This window comes from Stegodyphus dumicola, chromosome 9, assembly GCF_044657685.1.
Source record: "Stegodyphus dumicola isolate Sdum_Otavi_A_Nest chromosome 9, ASM4465768v1".
Lineage (NCBI taxonomy): Eukaryota > Metazoa > Arthropoda > Arachnida > Araneae > Eresidae > Stegodyphus > Stegodyphus dumicola.
Genome location: NC_140776.1, coordinates 73968003 through 73991630, shown reverse-complemented (window position 1 = coordinate 73991630; position 23628 = coordinate 73968003). Strand labels below are relative to the sequence as shown.

Sequence of the window (23628 nt, the reverse complement as noted above, 5' to 3'; positions counted from 1 at the left end):
TAGGTGCTTCTTATAAAAAGAATTTAGAAATATGACAGTCTGTTGTTGCTAGTTAGTGATAAATAAAACCTTTTATTTAATTTTTATACTTTAAGGTACCTGCGCATTAACGCAACCACCTTGGCATAATCTGCCCATTTTTTACAGATGAAAAGGTAAAAGCTACTTTTCGAGAGCAAGTTAATGGTTTTTGCACCTTTTTTTTTTTTTTTTTTTTTTCCCTGGAAAGATTTCCAAACTATCAAATTTATCATATGTTAGTAAACATTATCAACATACGAAAAGAAAACATACTTCAGCAATTTAAGATACAAATGTGAATTATTAAATATAGGTTATGTGACACATTACAAAAATAAAACACTTACATTCTTCTTCAAAATTGTTTGTAATTTTTTTGTGCTATTCAGATTTATGTTTAGATAGACATGTGCTCCCAACACATTCTTGACCATTTATTTCTTGGGACAAAACAGCACTGACATTTTCATTGCTCGCATCCATGTCAAGAATAAATGGTTTGTCAGGATTGCTGCAGACATTAAAACCTCCTTCAGTTTGTTAAATGCATCTTCAAATTTTTTTGTTCACATGAAATTTTGCTTGCTCTCTGTCAGTTTGTTGAGGGATCTTGCGATGGAAGAAAAATTCTTTATAGCAGGATTCTCCTATAGCAGGTGCAAAGCAAAGGAAATTTCTAAGCTGATGGACACTTTTGGGGTTGTCTATGATCTTTACCTACTGACACGTTTTTTGGATCCATATATACACCTTCGGCAGGGATGACAAGACCGACGTAACCCACTCTTGTCTGAAGAATTTACATTTGGCAGGACTTAACTTTAGATTGGCTTCCTTCAATTTCTGAAACACCTCCTTAATGTTTTCCAAATGTTCTTCAAAACTTTTCCTGATGATGATGATGATGTTAGCTAGGTATATCAGACAGGCTCTGTAGGAATGACTTCTCAGCACAGTCTCCATTAAACGCTCAAATGTTGCTGATGCATAATGTTATCCAAACAGCATCACACTGAACTACCAAAGTCCTTGTCCGGTAGCAAATGGCATTTTTTCTTGGTCATCAGGATGTATCTCACCCTGCCAATATCCACTCATTAAATCAAGCATTGAAAACCTCTTGTTTTCAGAAAGAGTATCTAGAATGTTGTCAATTCTATGAAGAGGTGTCTTTCTTCGTGATATCGTTCACCTAGCGACAGTCAAGTCAAACCATCTTTCTTTCTGACCAGGATGATGGGAAAGGCCCAAGACTTGCTGAACACTTAATAACATTGATTTCTTGCATGTCCTTTAGAAGTTTTTCAACCTCTTCCTGTTTAGCAAATGGTAGACACATCTGGGATGTTGCTTGATTGGTGGATGATCTCCCATATCAATTCTATGAAGAGCCAAACTGATTTGACCTACATCAGAAGATGTGAGGGAGGAACATCTTGAAATTCTATACTGGTACATTCAGCAGCACTTTCCTATTCATCGCTTAGATGTGCATTCTGCAATAACTCCTTGTGAAAACACAGAGAACTGAAACTCTCTGAAAACACAAAACTTTTAGACTGGTTCATAAAATGCAAGTTGCTGAAATATATGCTGCAACCACTTCACCTTTCCTAATGACTCTCGTCTCATCCCGTACATTGGCAACTTTCATCTGGATGACAGTCCTCGATAGGTTGATTAGTCGCAAGGCTATATGTACACCTTTCGAACTGTTACAGATCTTAGGATATTCCATTATGCCATAACGGAATTCCTATTTTCAACTATGAATCCAGGCAATAAAAATTCTACTCATGCTGGTACTAGGATACTGTCCTGGCCTGTTATTTGATGGATGGATTTAACTCCTTCATCCTTAATTCTGAACATAGTTATGTCCTCAAAAGCAGTTGATGCACTTTATTATTTTTGAAGTCCAAGGAAAGATTGTATTTTATTAGAAAGTCTGAATAAGCAAGGATCTGTAATATTTCTCACATATGCTGTGTGATGGTAGGCAGCACTTCCAAATGTGACGCCAACGTTTATCTTTCCACTGGCATTGATTTTATTCCCTAATACAGTCTGGAAGGTAATGCAGTGTGGCATCCAGATACGTTTACCTTTGAATCATTAGGCCAAATCTTTTCTGATGATAGTAACATTGGCTCCTGTAATGACAGTCAAATTGCAGGGAACTCCATTTATATGATCCATGATACAGAGTCCATTACAACCACCAATCATTGCAAAAATCTGAAGCCCTTTAAAATAGCACTTCTCAATACATGGTGATCTCTGCCCGTCCCCTGAAATAGCCACTAATTGGTTTAACTCCTTCCTGCTGACAGTTGTCTTAGCTCATATGCCTTGGGGTGTTCTGCAGTTTCTTTGTATGTGACCTTCACCACCACAGTTCCAGCACCAATTTATTTGCTGTCACGCATATTCTACTTTAAGGCATTGAATTGTCTAAATAAGCAGTTACTTGATTTACTACAAGTGAGCAGCTTTGATCCTCTTTACAGCCTCGAATTTCATGGTGTACACTAAAGCACTTTTTAGATCCTTGATATCCGACATTTGCAGGACTTTCTGTATCTTGGGATCCCTGATCCCATCGATTAAGTACTACAGGGACAGGATTTCTTTTGTTTCAGCTGGACAACCAAAAAAGATGAGATAAGACAGCCTTTTGACATCCATGGCGAGCACCTGGAGTGTTTCCATGGGCTTCTGTTAGCAAAATTTCAACTGAAGCCTACTACAGTCTTTTACACAATTTTTGCCAAAGCGCAGCTCCAATGCACCGGAGAGAGCTTCAAAATCTAGCCTCTGGTTTTCAGGCAGAGTCTGAAGGGTATCTGCTGCATCTGCTCTCAGAGAAGGGGTGAGATAGCAAGCCTTAGTTTCGGAATTCCATCCATTTGCATTTGCCACCATAAAGAAGAGTCTTGTACATTTGCCAGTTTTTTCCATCAAATGTGAATAACTTTAGAGAGGATCGGAAAGGCATAGCTGTGGATTTAGGCATCAGAATTGTGTCCAGCTATGGATTTCTTCAAGCTGTAAGCTTCCTTTGTGACAGCACCAGAAACTCTTTTATTGATTTGTTGTTTGATGACAGAAGCTCTTTCTTTAATCTTCTTTTTAATGGATTCTTGGTCTGCTTTCATCTTGTCTTTAAATGTGGCAAAGGCTGCCAACAATTGTCTGATTTGTTTTTCCATAACCCTTGTCACCGGCATTCAACCTCATTCCTGACACCAAAAATTTGCATGTGTACTGGTTCATAATGGATTGAATCCATACAGAACTGATGATAGTTTGATAAAATATATTTTCACAACAAAAACACTTTACAGTTCTAGAACTTCCCACAGATGTACTTGTATAGCTCTTCTCAGTTTGACACAGCACAATTCAAGTAGTTACCACTTTAAGCTATTAAGAAGGTTAAGCACAACATACTGCAAAGTGGCTCTAAAAAGCAAAGCCTGCACTCTCAATACTTCTATGTTAAAGGATGATCTCTCCGGGCTTACATGTTTCCCCCCCACACACCGGTAGCAAGAAACCTTTAGTACTATCCACTTCTCTAATTTACTGGAAAGCGTATAAGGGAAAATTACATATAGGAATCAAGTTCAGTACAAATTACAGTTATTCAGGGACCATACCAAAATGTCACTACGTTCAGCAAGTTAGTCACAGTAATTGTTGCCAGCTTAGTCATATCTCGCCAATTTAGCGAGAGATACACTCAGACATCTCAATGTTAAATAGACTCCCTCGTGTATTCTGGCACAGCTTCAATTTTTCAAGCATTTTATGCTATATTATACAAAAGATACTACAACTGCACATATAATTTGACTAAAATTATTTACATACACATAAAATTCGTAACAATATAAAGTATACACACAAATCCCCAAATGAAGGCATTTCCTTCTCAATTAGAGAATAATTCTTGGGTGTTTTACTTCAGTCTATAATTCAATCTATTCAGTTAGCAGCTTCACCCTCCAGTTTTATGATATCAAAAACAGAATAATTTGTTTTATTGATCCTACAAGTGAATTGAGACCACTGAGCACTGGTACTTCAGCCTGGGTCCAAATCCAGGTAAATGGGCTAGCTGCAGGTAACTTTAGAGAGGATCGGAAAGGCATAGCTGTGGATTTAGGCATCAGAATTGTGTCCAGCTATGGATTTCTTCAAGCTGTCAGCTTCCTTTGTGACAGCACCAGAAACTCTTTTATTGATTTGTTGTTTGATGACAGAAGCTCTTTCTTTAATCTTCTTTTTAATGGATTCTTGGTCTGCTTTTATCTTGTCTTTAAATGTGGCAAAGGCTGCCAACAATTGCCTCGTTTGTTTTTCCGTAACCCTTGTCACCGGCATTCAACCTCATTCCTGACACCAAAAATTTGCATGTGTACTGGTTCATAATGGATTGAATCCATACAGAACTGATGATAGTTTGATAAAATATATTTTCACAACAAAAACACTTTACAGTTCTAGAACTCCCCACAGATGTACTTGTATAGCTCTTCTCAGTTTGACACAGCACAATTCAAGTAGTTACCACTTTAAGCTATTAAGAAGGTTAAGCACAACATACTGCAAAGTGGCTCTAAAAAGCAAAGCCTGCACTCTCAATACTTCTATGTTAAAGGATGATCTCTCCGGGCTTACATGTTTCCCCCCCACACACCGGTAGCAAGAAACCTTTAGTACTATCCACTTCTCTAATTTACTGGAAAGCGTATAAGGGAAAATTACATATAGGAATCAAGTTCAGTACAAATTACAGTTATTCAGGGACTATACCAAAATGTAGTCATTAGTTTTTCCATATGTAACATGAATAGAGCATTTTCCCTTAAAAATTTCTTCACAAAGCAATCCCTTCCCTTAGGATGATCCTTATTTCTTGTACTGGCACCTCAATGTGCCACTTCATTCATTCCTATACAAAAAATATTTGTGTAATGTGCTACTCTTTAAAGTTTGTTTTATTATTTCTGAATCCCCTTGTATAATACAGTGTTTAAATAAGGTGGCAGTGATTTAATAAAGTACTTTTTTAAAATGATGATGAACATTTCTGATGAAAATTTATGAACAGAAACCAGTTGTATATTTTTATAATGCAAGAAATTATATAAATAAATAGGGTCTTTCTTTAAAATATAACTGACTATAAGACAGAGTTTTAAAATAGTTATTTTTTAACAAAAAAATTACTAAACATTGTCAATAAAACAAGTCTTAAAGTCATATACATTTAATTACTATCACTGTTAGACTTCCCTAATTAAAAAAAATTATAAAAGAGCTTAAACTAACACTATTTAATCTCGAGTGTCATGAATATTTTTATCCAGACATGAGATTTTTGCCACTTTATACATTACCTTATTACGTAAAATATTTTGCATTTTTACTTTTTAATGAAATAATTATTGTCTTAACAAACGGAGGTCTATGGCAACAGAGACTAAAAAATGTAATTAAGAAATTGCACATATTTAGCTAATACAGTGGAACCTCGAGATACAAGTTTAATTCGTTCCAGCATTGACATCGTATAGCAAATTTCTCGTATCTAGAAAAAAAAAACTTCCCCATTGAAAATAGTGGAAATCCAATTAATTCGTTCCGAACCCCCAAAAATATAAACATAAAAATCAATTTTTCCAATAAATAACACTGGTAAATAATATAACCCTAGTTTACCTTTATCATACCTTCCGACACCAAATCACCTTTTAACTGGTTCTCGTTAATCCACACCAACAACAGCTTCTCAACATTCTCAAGTTTTAGACAGTGCTTGGCAGTAATGGCAAATTCACTGGCCACATCAAGTTTCTTAATTTCTTCCTTCTTCTTCAGAATAGTGCAGATCATCGATGTTAAACAGCCATAAGTCTTCACCAATTCCGTCGCTCTTACACCACGCTTATGTTTACCTATGATTTCTTTCTTATTCCAAACTCCATGGCTTCCTTCTTTTTCCTTGCAGCGCTATCTGAGGTAACAATCTTCTTGGGAGGCATCATAAAATAATTATTTTCATGTTAAATGTAAAAAAACAATTAAGTCATAAGCGCACAAACACGTAGATCAAAGAACACTGAATTATCTGACGAGGGGATTTACGAGTCGAGCTGGATTGGGAATCGGCGCCACTCATACCATGAGCCTGGCTACTTGCTCATTACTCAAGTCAATGCTCATATTTAGCTGAATTTTTCGCTCATACTTTCCTCATATCTCGAATTTCTCGTATATAGAGGTGCTCATATTTCAAGGTTCTACTGTAAATGCTTCTTAAATGAAATACAGGAGCAGATTAAAGGGCCATATCGCTCAGAGGGTTAAGAGTAAAACACAACACAAATCTACAATATATTCCCAAGTATTTTGTTTAACTACTGAAAAGTAGTATCTCTTAATTATAGTATTTAAAGCCTTCAAATACTCACCCTCTTGAATGACTGATCTTGACAGCAGATGAAACTACACTGATAGCACTACGCTTATTGCTTTCATTGTTCAGGAGAAAAGGAATAACCTATGAAAAGTACTTTATTGAATGTTTAACAAAAAAATTAAAAACAAACAAACAAAAACCACTTCAAATATTTTAGTTCTTTAAAATAGATTTCAGAATATGGAATTTGGGAGATGGACCCACATAATTATATCTTAAATATAACTCATTAATTCATTCTCTCAAACACAGCAAACTGCATTTCATTTGCATATAAAATCTATGACAGGCTTGAGCAACTTGAATACATATGCCAAGCATCGCAGTTAGGAAGATTTTCAAGGGCATGCTGGATGCATTGAGATATAGTTACTATAACCTTACAAAATTAAATATTTAATGAAATGAAGAACATCATTCTTTTAAGATACTTCTGTTTATATATACTTTCAAAAGAAAAGTTGTGAACACTTTAGGTAAATTCACATAGAAATCACACAACTGTAAAATTTAAAGATTTATAAAATTAAAGATTTTCACATCTTAACTAACAAGTTTAATGTGTTGCTTAAAGAAAGCTGAATTTATTCTACTTTTAGTCAACTTATACATGTAAACAGATTTCCTAGCTCCTGGAAGTTGCTTTGAATTTACAGAGTTGACAAATATCTATGCATTAAGAACTCTATGCGAAGCTGAAAGTTAACAAATAACAAACTTGATACTGAATAATTAACAATGAACAAGCAAGAACAAAGCTCCCATGAATTGATTATGATTTAAATCAATTACAATTAAAGTCAATTCATATTAAACCTTTAATAACATGCTTTGAATCTGTTCTGTTACAGGACGACAACGGCAAACAATTTTCTTTAGAAAGATGACTGACACTTGCTACGAAGAAACATACTTTCACCATCAGATCATTGTGAGAATGGTAAAACTTTTCTAAATGTATAATAACTAAATGTATAAAATACTGTTTAGATCATTTATTTCAATAAACAAAGAATAAAATAGAATGAAACAATTTCTTTTTTCCTAGATAATGCTTACTTTAAAAACAATATTATTATTATAAGAGGTAAGAATACATTTAATTTAACAGTGGTCAATAGCCAATGTTGGTATATAATTGATTTATTTAATTGCTTTTTTTCCCCCAAATTTTGGATTTTTTCTTGAACTGCACAATAAAAAATTTTAAAATGATTTGTTCTGAACTTTGCCAAATATAGTTTTTGTATCTTCTTCATTTTTGGTGAAATGCTGAATGATCATAAAAGAATATTAGGTACATGGGAGAAAAGCCTGGGTAAGCTTATCACAGGCATACCATTGTGTATATAATGCCAATTGTAATTACTGTTTCGTTATGCCTTCGAACATCAGAAGAATTAGTAATGGAAATAAGTGTAATCAATTATTCAATGAAACATCTCATGACAGTATAAACAGTTTATTTTACAAATCTACTAAGTGGCAACTCTAGCTTTGACATCTCAAACAACACTCAAAACCTCTACTGTTGCCATATGTGATTCTCTAAATTACATCAAACAATGTTAATATTAGATAGATGTTTAACTTGACAATTACTGTTAATGCATGTATATTTCCAGTAATTTTTATCCCTCTTTTTTAAAGGCTTGCTGCATGCAGGTTCTATAATTATTGAAAATATAGTAAAGATTATAGATGAAAATGCCATTCAATAACAGTAAACGTGATGAATTTATGATTTTAATTTATAAAATAAATGCAGGATTTCACAAGTCATTCTAGATGCACAATGAAGAAGAATGGAAAGAAAAGGATTCAATAATACAAAAAGTGAAAATAATAGTGAAAATGATAAGTTTGTGATTTTATTTAACAAAGTAAATTGCATGTTACACCATTCAAGGAACAGAATTGGTAAGAACTGAAGGACAGAAGTTGATTTTCATATGTTACTATTCTGATTATACAGGATGATTAAAAACGTATTGTTTAAATTTCATGGGCAGACATCTGGGAACCGATTTGACATAGAAAAGTATGTCCGCAAATGTACGTGAGAGCGCTGTGTTTACTCAACCAGTATACAGCTCACCCAACCACTCCCGTTGTCATCGGTGTTCAAACTGACTTACTAGTGATAAGATTAATCACTTTAAACATCAAGAGCTAATAGATGTGCATCTTGCATAAGAGGCAGCTGGCAAAAGCGGCCGCTGACCTAGGCAAGTTTACAAAGACCAATACACAAACAGAAAAATATCGCAGCATCAAATGTTTGCACATGTACATCGCAATCTATGTGAACATGCATGATATGGGGAGAAGAGGACTGATGCAGACTGTCAACATCGCAGAAGAGTCCTACAGTCCATTAAAGATAATCCGAATACCAGCACACAAGCTACTTCAATGCAGCTTGGGGTTCAGTCAGTAGTATAGCAAATACTACTCGAGGAACCTGTGCATCCTTACCATCTGCAGAGGGTGCAGTTACTGCATCCTAACGATTACCCAAAGCTGGTGGAATCTGCACAATGGTTCATGTAGAAAAGTGCCATGGATCCCCGTTTTCCACTTTCTGTCCTTTTTACAGATGAAACTTCATTCACTCATGAAGGTGTGTTCAATACACATAATTCACATGTGTGGGCTTTGCCATAAATGTGTGGGCTGGAATCATTGGTCACTGTTACTTGCTATCACCCCAACTAGACAGCAGGAAATACCCAAGCTTTCTCAAGACAGTTTTACTGACTTTTCTGGACACTGTTCCAGCACATATCTGCCGAGATATGTGGTATCAACATAACAAGTCTCCAGCTCATAGCACAATTGCTCTGCATGATTACCTGAACCAAACATTCGGAGCTCAACGAAACGGCAGAGGGGGACCAATCGCTTGCCCACCCAAGTCACCTGATTTATCACTCATGGATTTCTTTTTGTGTGGGGCCACGAAAGACCATATGTACGATACCTCCGTCAACAGTGAAATGGACCTTGTTGCATGAATAGTGCCCACCCCAGGAACTGTCTGCAATATGCCAGACATTTTTTAAAATGTTCGCCAGTTAAAGCAATGATGCTGTGAATCCTGTGTTCATGTAAATGTTTGCAGTTTTGAATACCTCTTGTTAATCTGTGCTTTACCTTGTTGGAATAAAGATCGCATTCCTTACCACTGAAATGTACTGTTTCCTTGTATTACTTTTATTTGTTCATTTTATTTATGTAGATAATGTTTGAGGACGTACTTTCCTATGTGAAATCAGTTTCCTGATGTCTTCCCTACCACCCCATGAAATTTGAAAGATAAATTTTGAATCACCCTGCATGTCAAATACCTTTGAACTATTTTTTTGCTAGTCCTAAACCAGTTGTCATATTGAAACAAATAATTATAATGGGAAGAAAACAATTCCATTTTGAATACTACCTTGCAGAATAAGTTTAGAGAAATAAAATATTTCCAATGCATTCAGATCACAAAAAGCTATTACATATAAAACGTTTATCAAAATAAAAAGCAAAATAGCTTTTTATGCATTCAAAAATATTCACCCATATGATTTTACAATGATACAATGATTTTATTCTGTTGGGAGTCAAAATGCAACAATTGACAACACATCATCACATAACGTCAAATGATAGCTATCATTATTTGCTTCAGAAGAACATGTATCCCCTTCACTGTCCAGATATCAGTTTATATTTGTTGCTTATAAAGCATTTCACAATTATTGTGCTTTAAACATGATGACATGCTAAAGTAATCATGAGAAATGTTTATAGGAATTCACTAGCAAGTCTTTAATGAAAGTTTCACAGAAAAGCTATGTTTCTATTCGTAAGAGAGTGAAAAAAAATTATTAAAAGTGCATATTAAAATACACTGGACTCTTTTTTTACAAATAGATAAAACTAAACTTTTTTTAATAATATGATTTTGTACGACTGCAGTTCCATGGTATCTTCCTGAAGCACATATCGTTTATCTACTGGAAGGAAAATGAAAATTTTTTAATACAAGGCGTATTCGGAAACTAAGTACTGTTTTGAAAAAAAAAATTGTAAAGCAATTTTTTCGAATCCAATTTTATTTTTACACTAAAATACATATCTTAAACTATTTTTCAACATAGTTTCCGCCAATGATCAAACACTTGTCATAGCGGATGACCAGTTTTTGTATACCATCATCAAAGAAACTTCCCGCCAGTTTCGATAGCCACGACTCCATTTTTCGTGTCATCATCAGATCCAAAGCGCTTGCCACCAAGCTCGTGCTTCATGTGCAGGAACTAGTGATAGTCAGACGGCGCCAAGTCCGAGCTGTACGGCGGGTGATCGAACTGCTCCCAATGAAACTGTCGAATTAACGATTGAGTGACACCAGCAGTATGGAGTTGAGCATTGTCATGGAGCAACACAATTCCTTTACTGAGCATTCCTCTTTGTTTGTTTTGAATGGCACGCCTTAGTTTTGTTAAAGTCTCACAATATCGTGCCGCATTAATGGTTTCACCTCTGGGAAGAAATTCAGTAAGCAAAACGCCTTTCCTATCCCAGAAGACAGTGCACATGATTTTTTGTGATGACATTGTCACTTTGAACTTTTGTTTTTCCGGAGAATGAGTCTGTCTCCACTCCATCGATTGTTGTTTTGATTCTGGTGTGAAATGACACACCCAAGTTTCATCACCTGTCACAATTTGGTTTAAAAAGTTTTCTCCCTCATCACTGTACCGCGTGAGAAATATCAGGGCACTACCAAGTTGCTTTGTTTTGCGAACATTAGTGAGCATTTTCGGAACCCATCGGGAACACAGTTTGCAATAATTCAAGCAGTCAAACACAATTTCGAACAAAACAGTACGTGAAATTTGTGGAAATGCCTCTGAAATAGTTGTCATTGTGAAGCGTTTGTTCTCATGAATTGCTTCATCAACTTTCCTTACCAAACCATCGGTGACAACAGAAGGCCGACCACTTCGAGCCTCAGCATGGACATTTCTTCGACCTGCATTAAACATTCTTACCCACTTTCTCATCATTCCATCACTTATCGCGTATTCACCGTAAACTTCTGTCACTTGATGATAAATTTCGGCCGGTTTAACATTCCTCACGTTCAAAAATTTAATCACGGCACGAATCTCACAGTCAGCGGGGTAACTAATTGTCTTAAACATTTTGAATGTTCACAGCAAACTGAAAACACAACATAGAGCAACCAAAATGGTGACAATTGAAAGTCAGTGAACAAGAAAGACTAGTGCGCATGCGCGGGACGCCTACCACAGTGCTGCAACGGCGCTAGAATGAAACGGTACTTAATTTCCAAATACGCTACGTATATACAGACAAACCACATAAAAGATATTGAACAAATATTATAATCATATAATTTAATTACTTGTATTTTACTTGTATCAGAAAAAAAAAAAAATATATATATATATATATATATATATATATAGCAGATTTTACATGCAACAAAATTTTATAATGAATTTACTTCGGCACTAAAAAGTTTTAATTTACAGCCTTAAAGTGATCAAGACAATTTGCTCTTAAATACTGACAGTAACAATTTTAAATTAACACTTTACACACAGAAAATGTTACTGTTTTCAAAATGAATATTATTGCCAAATTGAAGGATTAGCTATGGGTAATCCTCTCAGTCCTGTACTTGCTGACATTTATATACACCATCTTGAGGCCAAATTATTCGAGAAGCTATCTTTTCATATCTGGATTCACAACACAGAAGATACTCATCTTCTTGAAGATAATAAAGAAGATTTATCACAGATTTTTCCTGTTATAATTTCAATAGATTCAGTCATCCAGTTCACTTTTGAAATTGAATCTGACAATACTGTTCCCTTCCTTGATATTCTTAAAACTGCAGTTAATCTGATTTCAGCTCTTTACCATAAATCCTTTTTGCTTGTTTGCTTCCACAGCTAAGCAAAAAATGTCTTCTTATTACTCACATTTTATCACAACCACCTTAAATAGAAATCGCTTAAGCTTCTGAACACACCAAACTCTGGTAATCACACACCGAACAATTATTCAGGCGACCATATGCAACACAAATAGTTTCCAACATCGCCATTTTCGTATACATTCGTTTTGCTGTATTCCAAAATCCAATGGCTTTTATAGAAAAATTGTTATTTTTTGCCCTTAACTCGATTTAGAATCATGTTTCAGAAGAAAGAGAGGTGAAATTTCTGCAGGAATGCATTATTTTATTGTAAAATCACTAAAGGAACAATGCTTCTTATTCTTTCTCAAAGCAATTGCTACAAAATTTCCACTACAACAGAAACAAAAACCCATTTATATCTAGATTTACTGATTTTCTTTTGGAATACAGTTCAAATGTATAATATGAATATAATAATATGTATATATGTAATACAGTCAAAAGTCGTTAATCCGGACTCGTCGGGACTTCGGCGATTCCGGATTATCGATTTTTCTGGATTATAGATCATCAGTTTAAATCTGGTAAGATGGCATGCAGAAATTACAAAATTAAAAATATGAAACTGTAATTTATGAAATAAAGAACAATTATGATCTAAAGGGTATCAAAATTTACAAAAAGAAAAAGCTTGATATTTATTTGTTTACTTTATTAAACATTTCTTTCAATGTAAGTTGGTTAAATTGCTTTGTTTTACGTGATAATACTTTCTCTTTAATTCTATTAAACAGACATAATTTCTTGGTTAGTTACAAAGTTCCGCTGTTCAAGTCCTATAATTGCTGTGTTGAGAATACCGACTAATTTGTCAATCGAAATGTTTTCGTTTTCAATAACCTCTGGGTCACTTTCTTCACTATCGGAAGCAAATTATAATGACGAGGAACTTGATTTAAATCATATCAAAGACGGAGTACATCGAGATGAAATACTACACTTAGTAAGGAATTATAAGCCAAATAAAATAAAAACATCTGCCCTGAAGATAAGGATACTGCTGACAGATCAACTTCCAATCTGCGGCGTGAAATTGATAAACAGATTTCGGATTTTGAAACATACTTTCGCTTCTAGATACAAATTACATATTAGTAAATCTATATCGGAAATTCTATTTGACATAATCGAAAGTTCAAGCTTACTTTTATGAAATTGCTCTAACAGTCTGCAAAAAATAATAAACCGGATCTAATTCGAAGATTAACCCCTTAACGCATTTGCCCGTGTCTCACACGGGCGCCCTTGTATCTCGCGTTATTTTATTTCTAATGCTTGTCTGAGATCCGTTCCAGTAAAAATAAATAGGCTAAATTATAATTAAACTTATTTGACATAGATGACACCACTATTCAGCATTTTTCTTGTGTAAACCACGTGGCGCATTTTGATGATTAGCTATAAGTTTGCTAGGAATTCTTTGCTATAAAGTAGTCGTTTGGTGTGGAAAAGGTAATATATCCATTTTTATTACGTTATTTATAATAAAAGTAAGCAGTTAACTGCAAATTATATTACTAAGTGTTTTTGTAATTTAAAAAAAGTTATCTGATAATGAGCGACTCTGACGATGACAATTTTGAATATGCCTATTTATCAGACAGTTTCAGTCATGAGAGTGATGATTTCTTGAGTGATGGAAGTGAATCGGAAGATAATGACAACGAGATTTTGGATATAGCAAGGAATTGGTATCAAATTAGTATAAATCAACCAAACGTTGCACCACCGAGATTTCGATTTGAAGCTAACCCTGGCTGTTGTTTTACTCTGACGGATTACGATGATGCTTTGTCATACTTTGAATTATTTTTTGATAACTCTCTCATGGACATAATTCTAACTGAAACAAACAGATATGCATTTCAACATCCAGGATCATCACAGAACCTATGGTCACCGATTACTATGCAAGAATTATACATATTTTTAGCCATAACTATACTACAAGGTATAATTAGAAAGCCTGAGATAAGGATGTATTGGTCAAAAGTTGAAATTTTTCAATCACCTATTTTTCCGAAGCTCCTTAGCTTTCGTCGCTATTCTGAGATAAAAAGATATCTTCATTTCTCTAACAATGAAACTTACGATGCTGAGATTCACCCCCATCCCAAGCTCAATAAGATATGGCCTGTATTTGACCATATAAATAAAAAGTGTTCTTCTCTATATACACCGGAAAGAGATATCACGATAGACGAAAGTCTACTACTGTATAAAGGGCGAATGAAATGGAAGCAATATATACCACTGAAACGAGCTCGTTTCGGAATAAAGATGTACCTTCTTTGTGAATCAAAAACCGGTTACTTATATTCATCCATTATATATACCGGAAAAGGAACGAATCTGAGCGATGCATATCGAGAAATGCCGGTATCAACTCAAGTAGTGTTGTCACTGATTGAACCGTTATTAGATAAAGGGTACTGTTTGACGACTGACAACTTTTATACTTCTCCACAATTAGCGGGTTTCCTGGTAAAACGTCAAACAGATACCTACGGGACTCTGAAAAGTAAAAGAAAAGAAGGTCAATCTGAAATTAAAAATAAAAAATTGAAAAGGGAGATGTTATAGCGTTTCAGAGAGGAAAAGTAATGGCGATGAAGTGGAAAGACAAAAAAGATGTCTGTTTGCTTTCAACAATCCATAACACACATCAGGAAAATACAAGTAAAACAGCCAAAGATGGCACTCAAATAAAGAAACCGAAAGTTGTAATTGATTACAACGATACAATGGGAGGCGTTGATCGGCTTGATCAGCATCTCCACGATTACCCAACAACAAGAAAACGAGGAAAAAGGTACTATAAGAAAATATTTTTCCATCTTGTGGATATATCCGTATGGAATTCATTTGTACTATATCAAAAAAATGGAGGAAAACGGGACCATTTGGAATTCCGTAAAATGCTTGTGGAAAAATTAATTGAAAAATACCATTCAAAAGTGTTACCCAAAAGAAAAGGTCAGCCTGGTTACCAACCTGGGCCTCTGAGACTAACTGAAAGGCACTTTCCCGAATTTGTATCACCTACAGAAAAGAAAGCGGCCCCTTGTAGAAATTGCGCCGTTTGTTGCAGTAAAAGAGATGAGAGGGGTAAAAAGATAAGGAAAGAAACAAGATACTATTGTAGGAACTGTAATGTTGGACTTCGCGCAGTACCATGCTTCATGGTATATCATACCAAACTGAATTTTTAGTCAATTTTATGTTTGCAAGTATGAAAATTTGATTTAATTTGATTTTAATAACTTGAAATTCAAAATAAACATGTAATCAAATCGTTTTCACTTTGTTTGTATAATATATATATATATTTTTAAATTAGCCTATACTTGTACCCCTGTATGTTGTCTTTTCTAATACAAAGGAGCATAACAAAAGACAACTTTAAGTGAAATTATTCCAAAATTAAAAATAAGATTTTTTAATTAAATTTTTAGTTAAAAATTAATTTTATTTGTCGATCATGTCTTAAAATGCACTAGAGAATAAGATCATGCAAGAAAAAAAATAGGTGATTTTTTGACCGAAAATTAGAAATTAATGTGTGCCTTAAGGGGTTAAGGAACAACGCAATCTGCAACATTAACTAAATTAGATAATTTTAGCTTAGCTTAAATTACACATTAAACGCACATGCGCACAAACATATTCGCAGCCGTAAAGGTCTTACGTGCACTCGTAAATGCCTGTGCGCATGCGTGAACGCGACGCATGTGCAGAAAGTTTGTAGCTTTGAGGTCTGGATTATAGATCATTCCGGATTATGGGTGTCCGAATTAACGACTTCTGACTGTACACAATTTTTACAATAAAAGTATTGTTTATACTTGCATATAACATGCACCTATAATTTAAAACTATATAATGCACACCTGTAATTTCAAACTTCAATTTTAATTTTTTAGGTATATTTGCCATATACGTGCAACCATTTAAGAAGAAAAATTAAAGATATATGTGTGATGCTCTTATCTTTCGAAGTTATTCATTCAAAGATTTTTTTCGAGCTTTCGAACAATGGAACACTGAATTGATAAGCGATAAGAGGAATAATATGTGTCTGGGGAAAATGCTTGAAGAAGTAAATAATTCTGCAAAGAGCATGGGTTGCCTTTAATGAAGGTATGCACAAAAAAGTTATTCTAGAGTTTTGAGGAAGAGGGGGACATAATTTGAGATAAGAATGCATTGCCAACCCGAATGAATTTGCAGAATTAGAAGCCAAATATTTTCGTTTTCTGTAGTGATTTTGAAGTGAATATCAAAGGCTTTAGCAAATTGCATTTGCTGAGGTTTGAAAAAAATCTCGTGTAGCCGCAACATTACTTCCATAGCTCGGCAGGACTTCGCTTCAGGCGGGGCTCTTTTTTCTAGGAATCCTCCCATTTAAACCAGTGCTACCAGAATCTCGTTTCTCAGAAAAGTCCCGTCTAGCAGGGACTGTAGCCATGTGTGATAACCGCTTTAGAAGAACCTGTTGTGAAATAGGTCCTAGAAAATTGCCAGAATGGATTAATTCTAACAAAAAATAAAGAACATATTATTTGCCTTAAAGTGGGGGGGAAAAAAAAAGAATGCAAATGAAAGTAAAAACTTTAAAACAACTTTGAGTTGGTGTAATCAGTTTATGACATGGAATAATTTAGTTCTACGAGAAAAAACAAAAGTTTCACAAAGGCATCTGAAAGATTTGCACTACAAATTGATAAGTGGTAAAACTGGATATTATGGTCCAGTTTGGCGCATTTTCGAAAAATTGCTGAGTCGCCAAATCGGTTGTTTTCGCGCATTTTAGAAAATCGCTAACTCATCATATCGCCATATTAAATGGTTGCGAATTTGAATTAATTCTGTAAACAAGCAAAAAATAAATCATGTAAATATGCAAAAATATCTAAACAACCTGTAAACATGCAAAAATATGTAAAACAGGATTTCAAGTTAAATAACGAAAAAGGGGGAAGTGCAAAATCACCCGCTGCTTGGCGCGTTTTTAAGAATTGCACATACTCGGTATCCATGTACACATCGACCTATTTTCCCTTAAAAAAACATCCCAGAATTGCACAAAAATGGCAATGTGCACTCCCTTGACTTTATCCATATACACATCGACTTATTTTCACTTATAAAGTCAAAGAAAATTGACAAAAATCCAATTGTTCTTACTCTTGTAAAAAGCACCAAACAAATAAGTGGGCGATTCTGCACTTTAACCACAGTATTTGAAAGTTAATAACTATACATTTTAAAGGATCAACAATATTAAAAGTTTTCATAATATCATATACCATTTTTAAGGCAGTAGTAAAGTGGAGTAAAACATTTTATCACAAAATTTAAGAAATTGTAATAAGCAGTAAATGAGCAATAAATGATCGGAAAACATAGATTCATATTTAAGCCAAGAGGTTACCAGATTTAGGGCAATTTCGCTTCACTTGGCGACTGGACCGTAATCTCCAGCTTAGCCTAAGTTTCCAGAAGTATGTTATTGCTATATGAAGGAAAAAAAGTATGCACTGTCAGATATTGGAAGTATGGATGACGCTCCATTAATGTTTGATATGACCGAAAATAAAACTTGATGTGAAAGGAACAAAACCGATTTACATAAAAACAAGAGGTGACAAAGAATCTCATCTCACCAGAGTACTTTGTTGCTTAATGGCCGTTACAAAATTCAAACCCATGCTTATTTTTAAAAGAAAGATGATGTTGAAATGTGATTTCCCAAATGCTTTCATTCTTTTTCATGAAAAAGGATGGATGGAGGAAATCAGCATAAAATTGTCGATAAGATATGCTTGGCAAAAGCATCCTGTTGCATTAACCCCTTAAAGCACAATTTTTTTTTTTTTCAGAAAAACTGGTAATTTTTTTTTTTTAATAAATACATAGGTATAATATAATTTATTTTTTGCAATTTCAGTGCTGGGAGGTGACTGGAGAGTGGGGGAGGGGATAAAAGATATTAAATATATATTATACAAACAAAGCGTAAACGCTTTGATTACATGTTTATTTTGAATTTCAAATTATTAAAACAAAATTATCATTTTTGCAAGCATAAGAATGACTAAAAATTCAGTTTTGTATGATATACCATGAAGCATGATAACTTCATGAAACAGATAACTTTTTCTAAACAATTACAAAAACACTTAGTAAAAGTTAATTTGTGGTTAACAGCTTACTTTTATGATATTAACGTAATAAAACTGGATATTTTAGCTTTTTCCCACCAAACAACTGCTTTATAACAAAGAATTTCTAACAAACTTATAGCTAATCATCAAAATGCAGCACCTTGTTTACACAGGAAAAATGCTGCATAGTGGTGCCATCTATGTTAAATCAGTTTAATTATAATTTAGTCTATCTATTTTTACTGGAACGGATCTCAGACAAAATAACGTGAGATACAAGAGCACCCGTGTAAAACACGGGCATGTGCAAATTTGCCGGTAACTTTCGCCCATGTCCGACATGGGTTAATTAAAGTCTTTTAATTTGGAGACATATTTACATCCCATGTAATGGATAATATGATGAAATTGTTGAAAGAGTGTAATACAGACATGACAGTTATCCAGGTGGATTAACGTCATCAGTTTAATATTTAGATGTGTGTATCAATAAAACATTCAAAGAAAATTTAAAACAACAATAGAATACATGGGTGTTAGAAGGTGAACAAAAGGAAACCAAATGTATCATGCTTTTCTAAAAAGAGTGTATGAGTAGATAACAAAAGCATGGAATGAAATTAAATCCGACATAATTCAAAAGTCATTTAAAAAATACAGTATGTCTAATAATATAGATAAAATGGAAGATGATTATTTACTGATGGACCAGAATAACAATGATGGTAAAGATGAAACAGAATTTGATGTACCTAAAGATATAACGGATATATAGGTATAGTATATATCCATTATATCTTTAGGTACATTAAATTCTGTTTCATCTTTCAAACATAGACAAATGTATTTCATGTTATCCAATAATGAAAAGTTAAATGTTCATAAGGTAGGTGATTTCTTTTAATTAAACAGCAATTAGCTATGGGTAGAAATCTAATTTCTGTATGCTCATCCTTTCTTAATTTTTAAATCTATTGTTTTTACATCCAGCATATAACATGTACTTGTAAATTTCAGTCTTATTTTTTGTATTAAAAGTGCATGTTATAGACCAGAATATAGAATAATTGTTCTTTTTAGTCCGTAAAATTTACCAAACTCAGCCATAGGGGTTTTGATAACATGTAAATACAGGCTTCTTTTTTTACTGCTATCCATTTCGTGCTCTCAAAGTTTGTTCCTCAGAACCTTTGCTTGCTAATGAACTCAATTACTTGAAATCAGTTGCCACCGGCTGAGGATTTCCTCCTGTGGTCATTGATAAAGGGCTTAAAAAAATTTTCAGTTTGCCATCAATGAATTCATTCCACTGTTAGAAATGACATTAATAACCTTGTTGTGCTTCCATTCATTCTTCTGTCAATTGCAAAATTACATGGATTCTCCAAATTAATTATTGGGAAATTCATAACATATCTTGTCAGTGCGAATTGAGATATATCGGCCAGACTATAAGAGTACAAAAGTTTGTTTAATTAATGACTTAACTGCAATCCAGTCCTTCTAATGTTTTTAAAATTCTATTAACTTAATTTTTGCATTTTTGTTACTATTTCTGCAGACAGGTGGTGCTACCTTCTGCTTCACTTCATTCTTTTTATCTATAAATACAGCTCTGTCTTTCTCTTTTTTGCAGCTCAAATGCTACTACTTCACAGCAAAAAAACAGAAAAGGATGGAGCACACCATCAAAATTTGGCAAGCTGATCTCTACCCCACCTCCTCACCATGACAGCAACCCCCACAGAAGGATGTTTTAGCCATTCCTACATCAAATAAATTTAATGTCAAGCATAAAATTTCACAACAGTTAATTCTGTGACTGAGAAAAAACTACCATCGATTATATATCCAAAACCGAAGATTACCTGGAAGAAATTTGTTCTCAAAAAGTGGAGCTTCAAATTTCACAAGTGCTTTGACCAAAAGAAAATATTACCATTTATTGCAATTCTTCAACCAATCATGATTACTCACTAGCTGTATTCATGAAGAATGATATACAATTCAGCACTGCTAAATCAAATGAAGAGACTCTAGTGATCAAATGATAGTCATCAAAAGCTTAATTAAGGATAACAGTAAAGATGACATTAAAGTTGAACTATGTGAAGCAAGACACCCTGTAATAGAGTTTTCCCAATTAAGAAGAAAATCAAATGGAAATGAAACAAAACTTCTGGTAGTTAGCTCAAAATCTGCTCAAATCCAAGTCCTTCATTGCAGAATTCTTTGCTCCTGATGAAAAATGACATGTACCTGTTTGCCCTCAGAATCAATATTCTTGACTAAACACAAGATTTAACAGAACACCAACCACAGTACTGACCTTGACCAAACACAAAATTTTAAAGAAATACTACAATTTTACAGATATTATGATTTTAAAATTTTATCAAATTCATGCCTGTTGCTGAAACAATAGTTAATAAAAAAACACTAGCAAGAAGGGGAAGAAAATTATAAGCGATGGAAAGCTATGTTAAATACATCTATAACAGACATCTTCAAAAATACGACACGCATCGATAATCATTTGTTGTTTGCACTTTGAACCAGTCATGAACAGATTATTGTTTTTTAATCAAATCTTTCTCCTTCCTGTTTTCGTTTTATGAGATTTATTTTTACAGATTTAGGAAGCACTTCCACAGAGAACCCAGTAAATGTAAACATCGCCAACTTTGGCAATAATATATCAAACCTGGTAACCCAGCGTATTTATCGTATTCGCTTGTTGGAAGTGATAATTCATTTTGTTGAATTATCACTGTTGGTGTTTGCATTTGCAGATTTATATTATTCTTCTCTTATTTATTATTATTTTGGCTAATCTTTGGAATATGGTAACAGGTAGTTTGGCGATATTTTGTAAGGCGATAAAGGGGACTAGCTAGGACTTTAGCAGTATACATGGATAAAGTCAGGAGTGTGCGCAATACCATTTTTGCGCAAATCTGGGATGTTTTTTTAAGTGAAAATAGGTCGACGTGTACATGGATACCTTGTATGAGCAATTCTTAAAAACGCGGCAAGCAGTTTGTGATTCTGCACTTTCTCCCAATTTTGCACCTAATCTTCGTCATGATTAAGTAGTTTTGTTCCATAAAAGTTCTAGCATAAGCGTAATTCGGCTAGCAGATTGTTGGAAAAAAATGTTGAGTAAAAAAAAATAAAAAAAAAAAAAACATGCCTTTACTTCGTGAAAACAAAATGGCGTCCAAACAAAAACTAGCAGCTTCCTGTAACAGGGTTGGTCGCCAAATTTTCGCCAAGTTACCATAATTCAAAGATTAATCATTATTTTTTCTGAATTTTTTAACAACGAATAGATAGAAATATTTTCGCATAATTAAAGAAGTTTTCGTCGAAAGATGCCGGTTCTCGGCTCGTCAGTTCGGGATCAAAGGAAGAAAATATGGAGGGAGGGGTGAATGCTAATTTGTAACGTGGCTGTTCACGTTATGTTCTTAATTATTAACAGCTGTAAGCGTGCAGAACCATGAGGTTTCCAACCCCTATAATAATTTTAAAATGTATTAAGTTCTAGTTTTATTAACAATGCTACTGAAGAAAATTTGATTACTGTTGAAGGTTATTTGTATTGTGAAATATATTATGAAAAAGGACAGGTATTTGTTTCAACGTAAAATGCTTTAAGCTGTACGCAAGTAACTTGGAAAAAAAAAAAAAAAAATACTGAAATCTATGTAAAATGGATAGGTCATGCATTCATTAATTTATTACATGGGCATGGCTCTTACCAAAATACATCAATCAACAGGCAAAGTACTTAATAATAAAAAAAGACACTTGTAATAGAAATATTAGTATTCTATATGAATTAGAGAAAATACATATAAGTATAATGTAAACGTAAGTATAGGTGTGTTGGTTATTTAATTATGGCAAAGCACACGAGGGCTATCTGCCTAAGGGGAGAGATGCCTTCGTGGAGAAAGGGAAACTGGCTCGTATACACGTTACACATGGGGAAAACCACAAAAACGTCCATGCAGACAGCCCGGTCGCGGGATTCGAACCTCGGACCGAACTACCAGTGTTCAGCGACTTTACCGCTCGGCCGCTGGTGGGCCAAACGTAAGTATAAGAATACTAATTGTTATTTTTTAAATTAATTTTTAAATCCCGTTATGTTTAACACATTGTTTTTTGTGCTAACTTGAATTTAATACAAATTTATTTTCGTATATCACGTTTAACCTGTTAGTTTTAGCTTGGCGAGTAAAAAAGCGCCAACGAGTTCTCTGCGGATGAAGAATAGAGTACGAAACCAATGAGAAATATGAAAATTTGCAACATGATTAACTTGATACCGTTTTCAAAGCGCAGTTATTACCTAATACACAGATCATTATAGTCTACACTTTAAAAAATACAGGCGAAAGAAATTTCAGCTCAAAGACCAATCATTAAGCTACCAAACATAACTCTAAAAGAACTAAGAAACTGTAACAAGTAATACGCATTATCATTTAAAAATACCTTCTGAGCAATACGTTTGCGGAAAAATGAAGCCATAATGTATGTTTTATTTCTCGTTCATAGGTTATAAGATTTTAGCAATTTAGCAAAAGTAATCGAAGGAAAATTAATTTACAAAATAAATACAAAAACACGTTTCTATTTCATAGATAGCGCCATATTAGATATTGCTGAGTTGTTCATATTCTGCATTTAGGACACACGGGCGGCTAATGATGTCAAAAGTTCCTGGCGCAATGGTCCTCTCTGATTGGTTGAATTTCTCCAGTTCCCGGCGGGTTTTAGCCGCCCGTCATCGGACGGTTACTCCAAGGGTTCGCAGTTTCCTCTACTACAAGGAGGTTAGAAAAGAAAGATGGAGGGTTTCCAACACCGACTCTACTTCAAGCCTAAGCGCGCGGTTCGAAAATTCGTGTGACGTCACGACTTCTGGT

At 34.2% G+C, this 23628-nt stretch overlaps 1 protein-coding gene across 5 annotated transcripts in view; it reads right to left on the bottom strand.

Annotated features, from left to right (window-relative positions):
- Positions 1-23374, bottom strand: part of LOC118199942 (putative arginine--tRNA ligase, mitochondrial) — a 136255-nt gene extending 112881 nt beyond the window's left edge. The window contains exons 1-3 of one of the 5 annotated variants that reach the window (XM_085823620.1): positions 23195-23337; positions 17956-18036; positions 6504-6592 (exon numbers count right to left, since the gene is read on the bottom strand). Coding sequence is in view for 2 of the 5 variants with exons in the window: in XM_085823619.1 (XP_085679745.1) it covers positions 6504-6592; positions 23195-23230 (125 nt within the window). In the remaining 3 variants the exon portion in view is untranslated. Of the gene's footprint in view, positions 1-6503; positions 6593-13666; positions 13928-17955; positions 18037-23194 lie in introns of those variants that run through there. The other 4 variants (XM_085823619.1, XM_035371834.2, XM_085823621.1 and 1 more) reach the window with 4 other exon arrangements.
- Between the last annotated feature and the right edge of the window lie 254 nt (positions 23375-23628).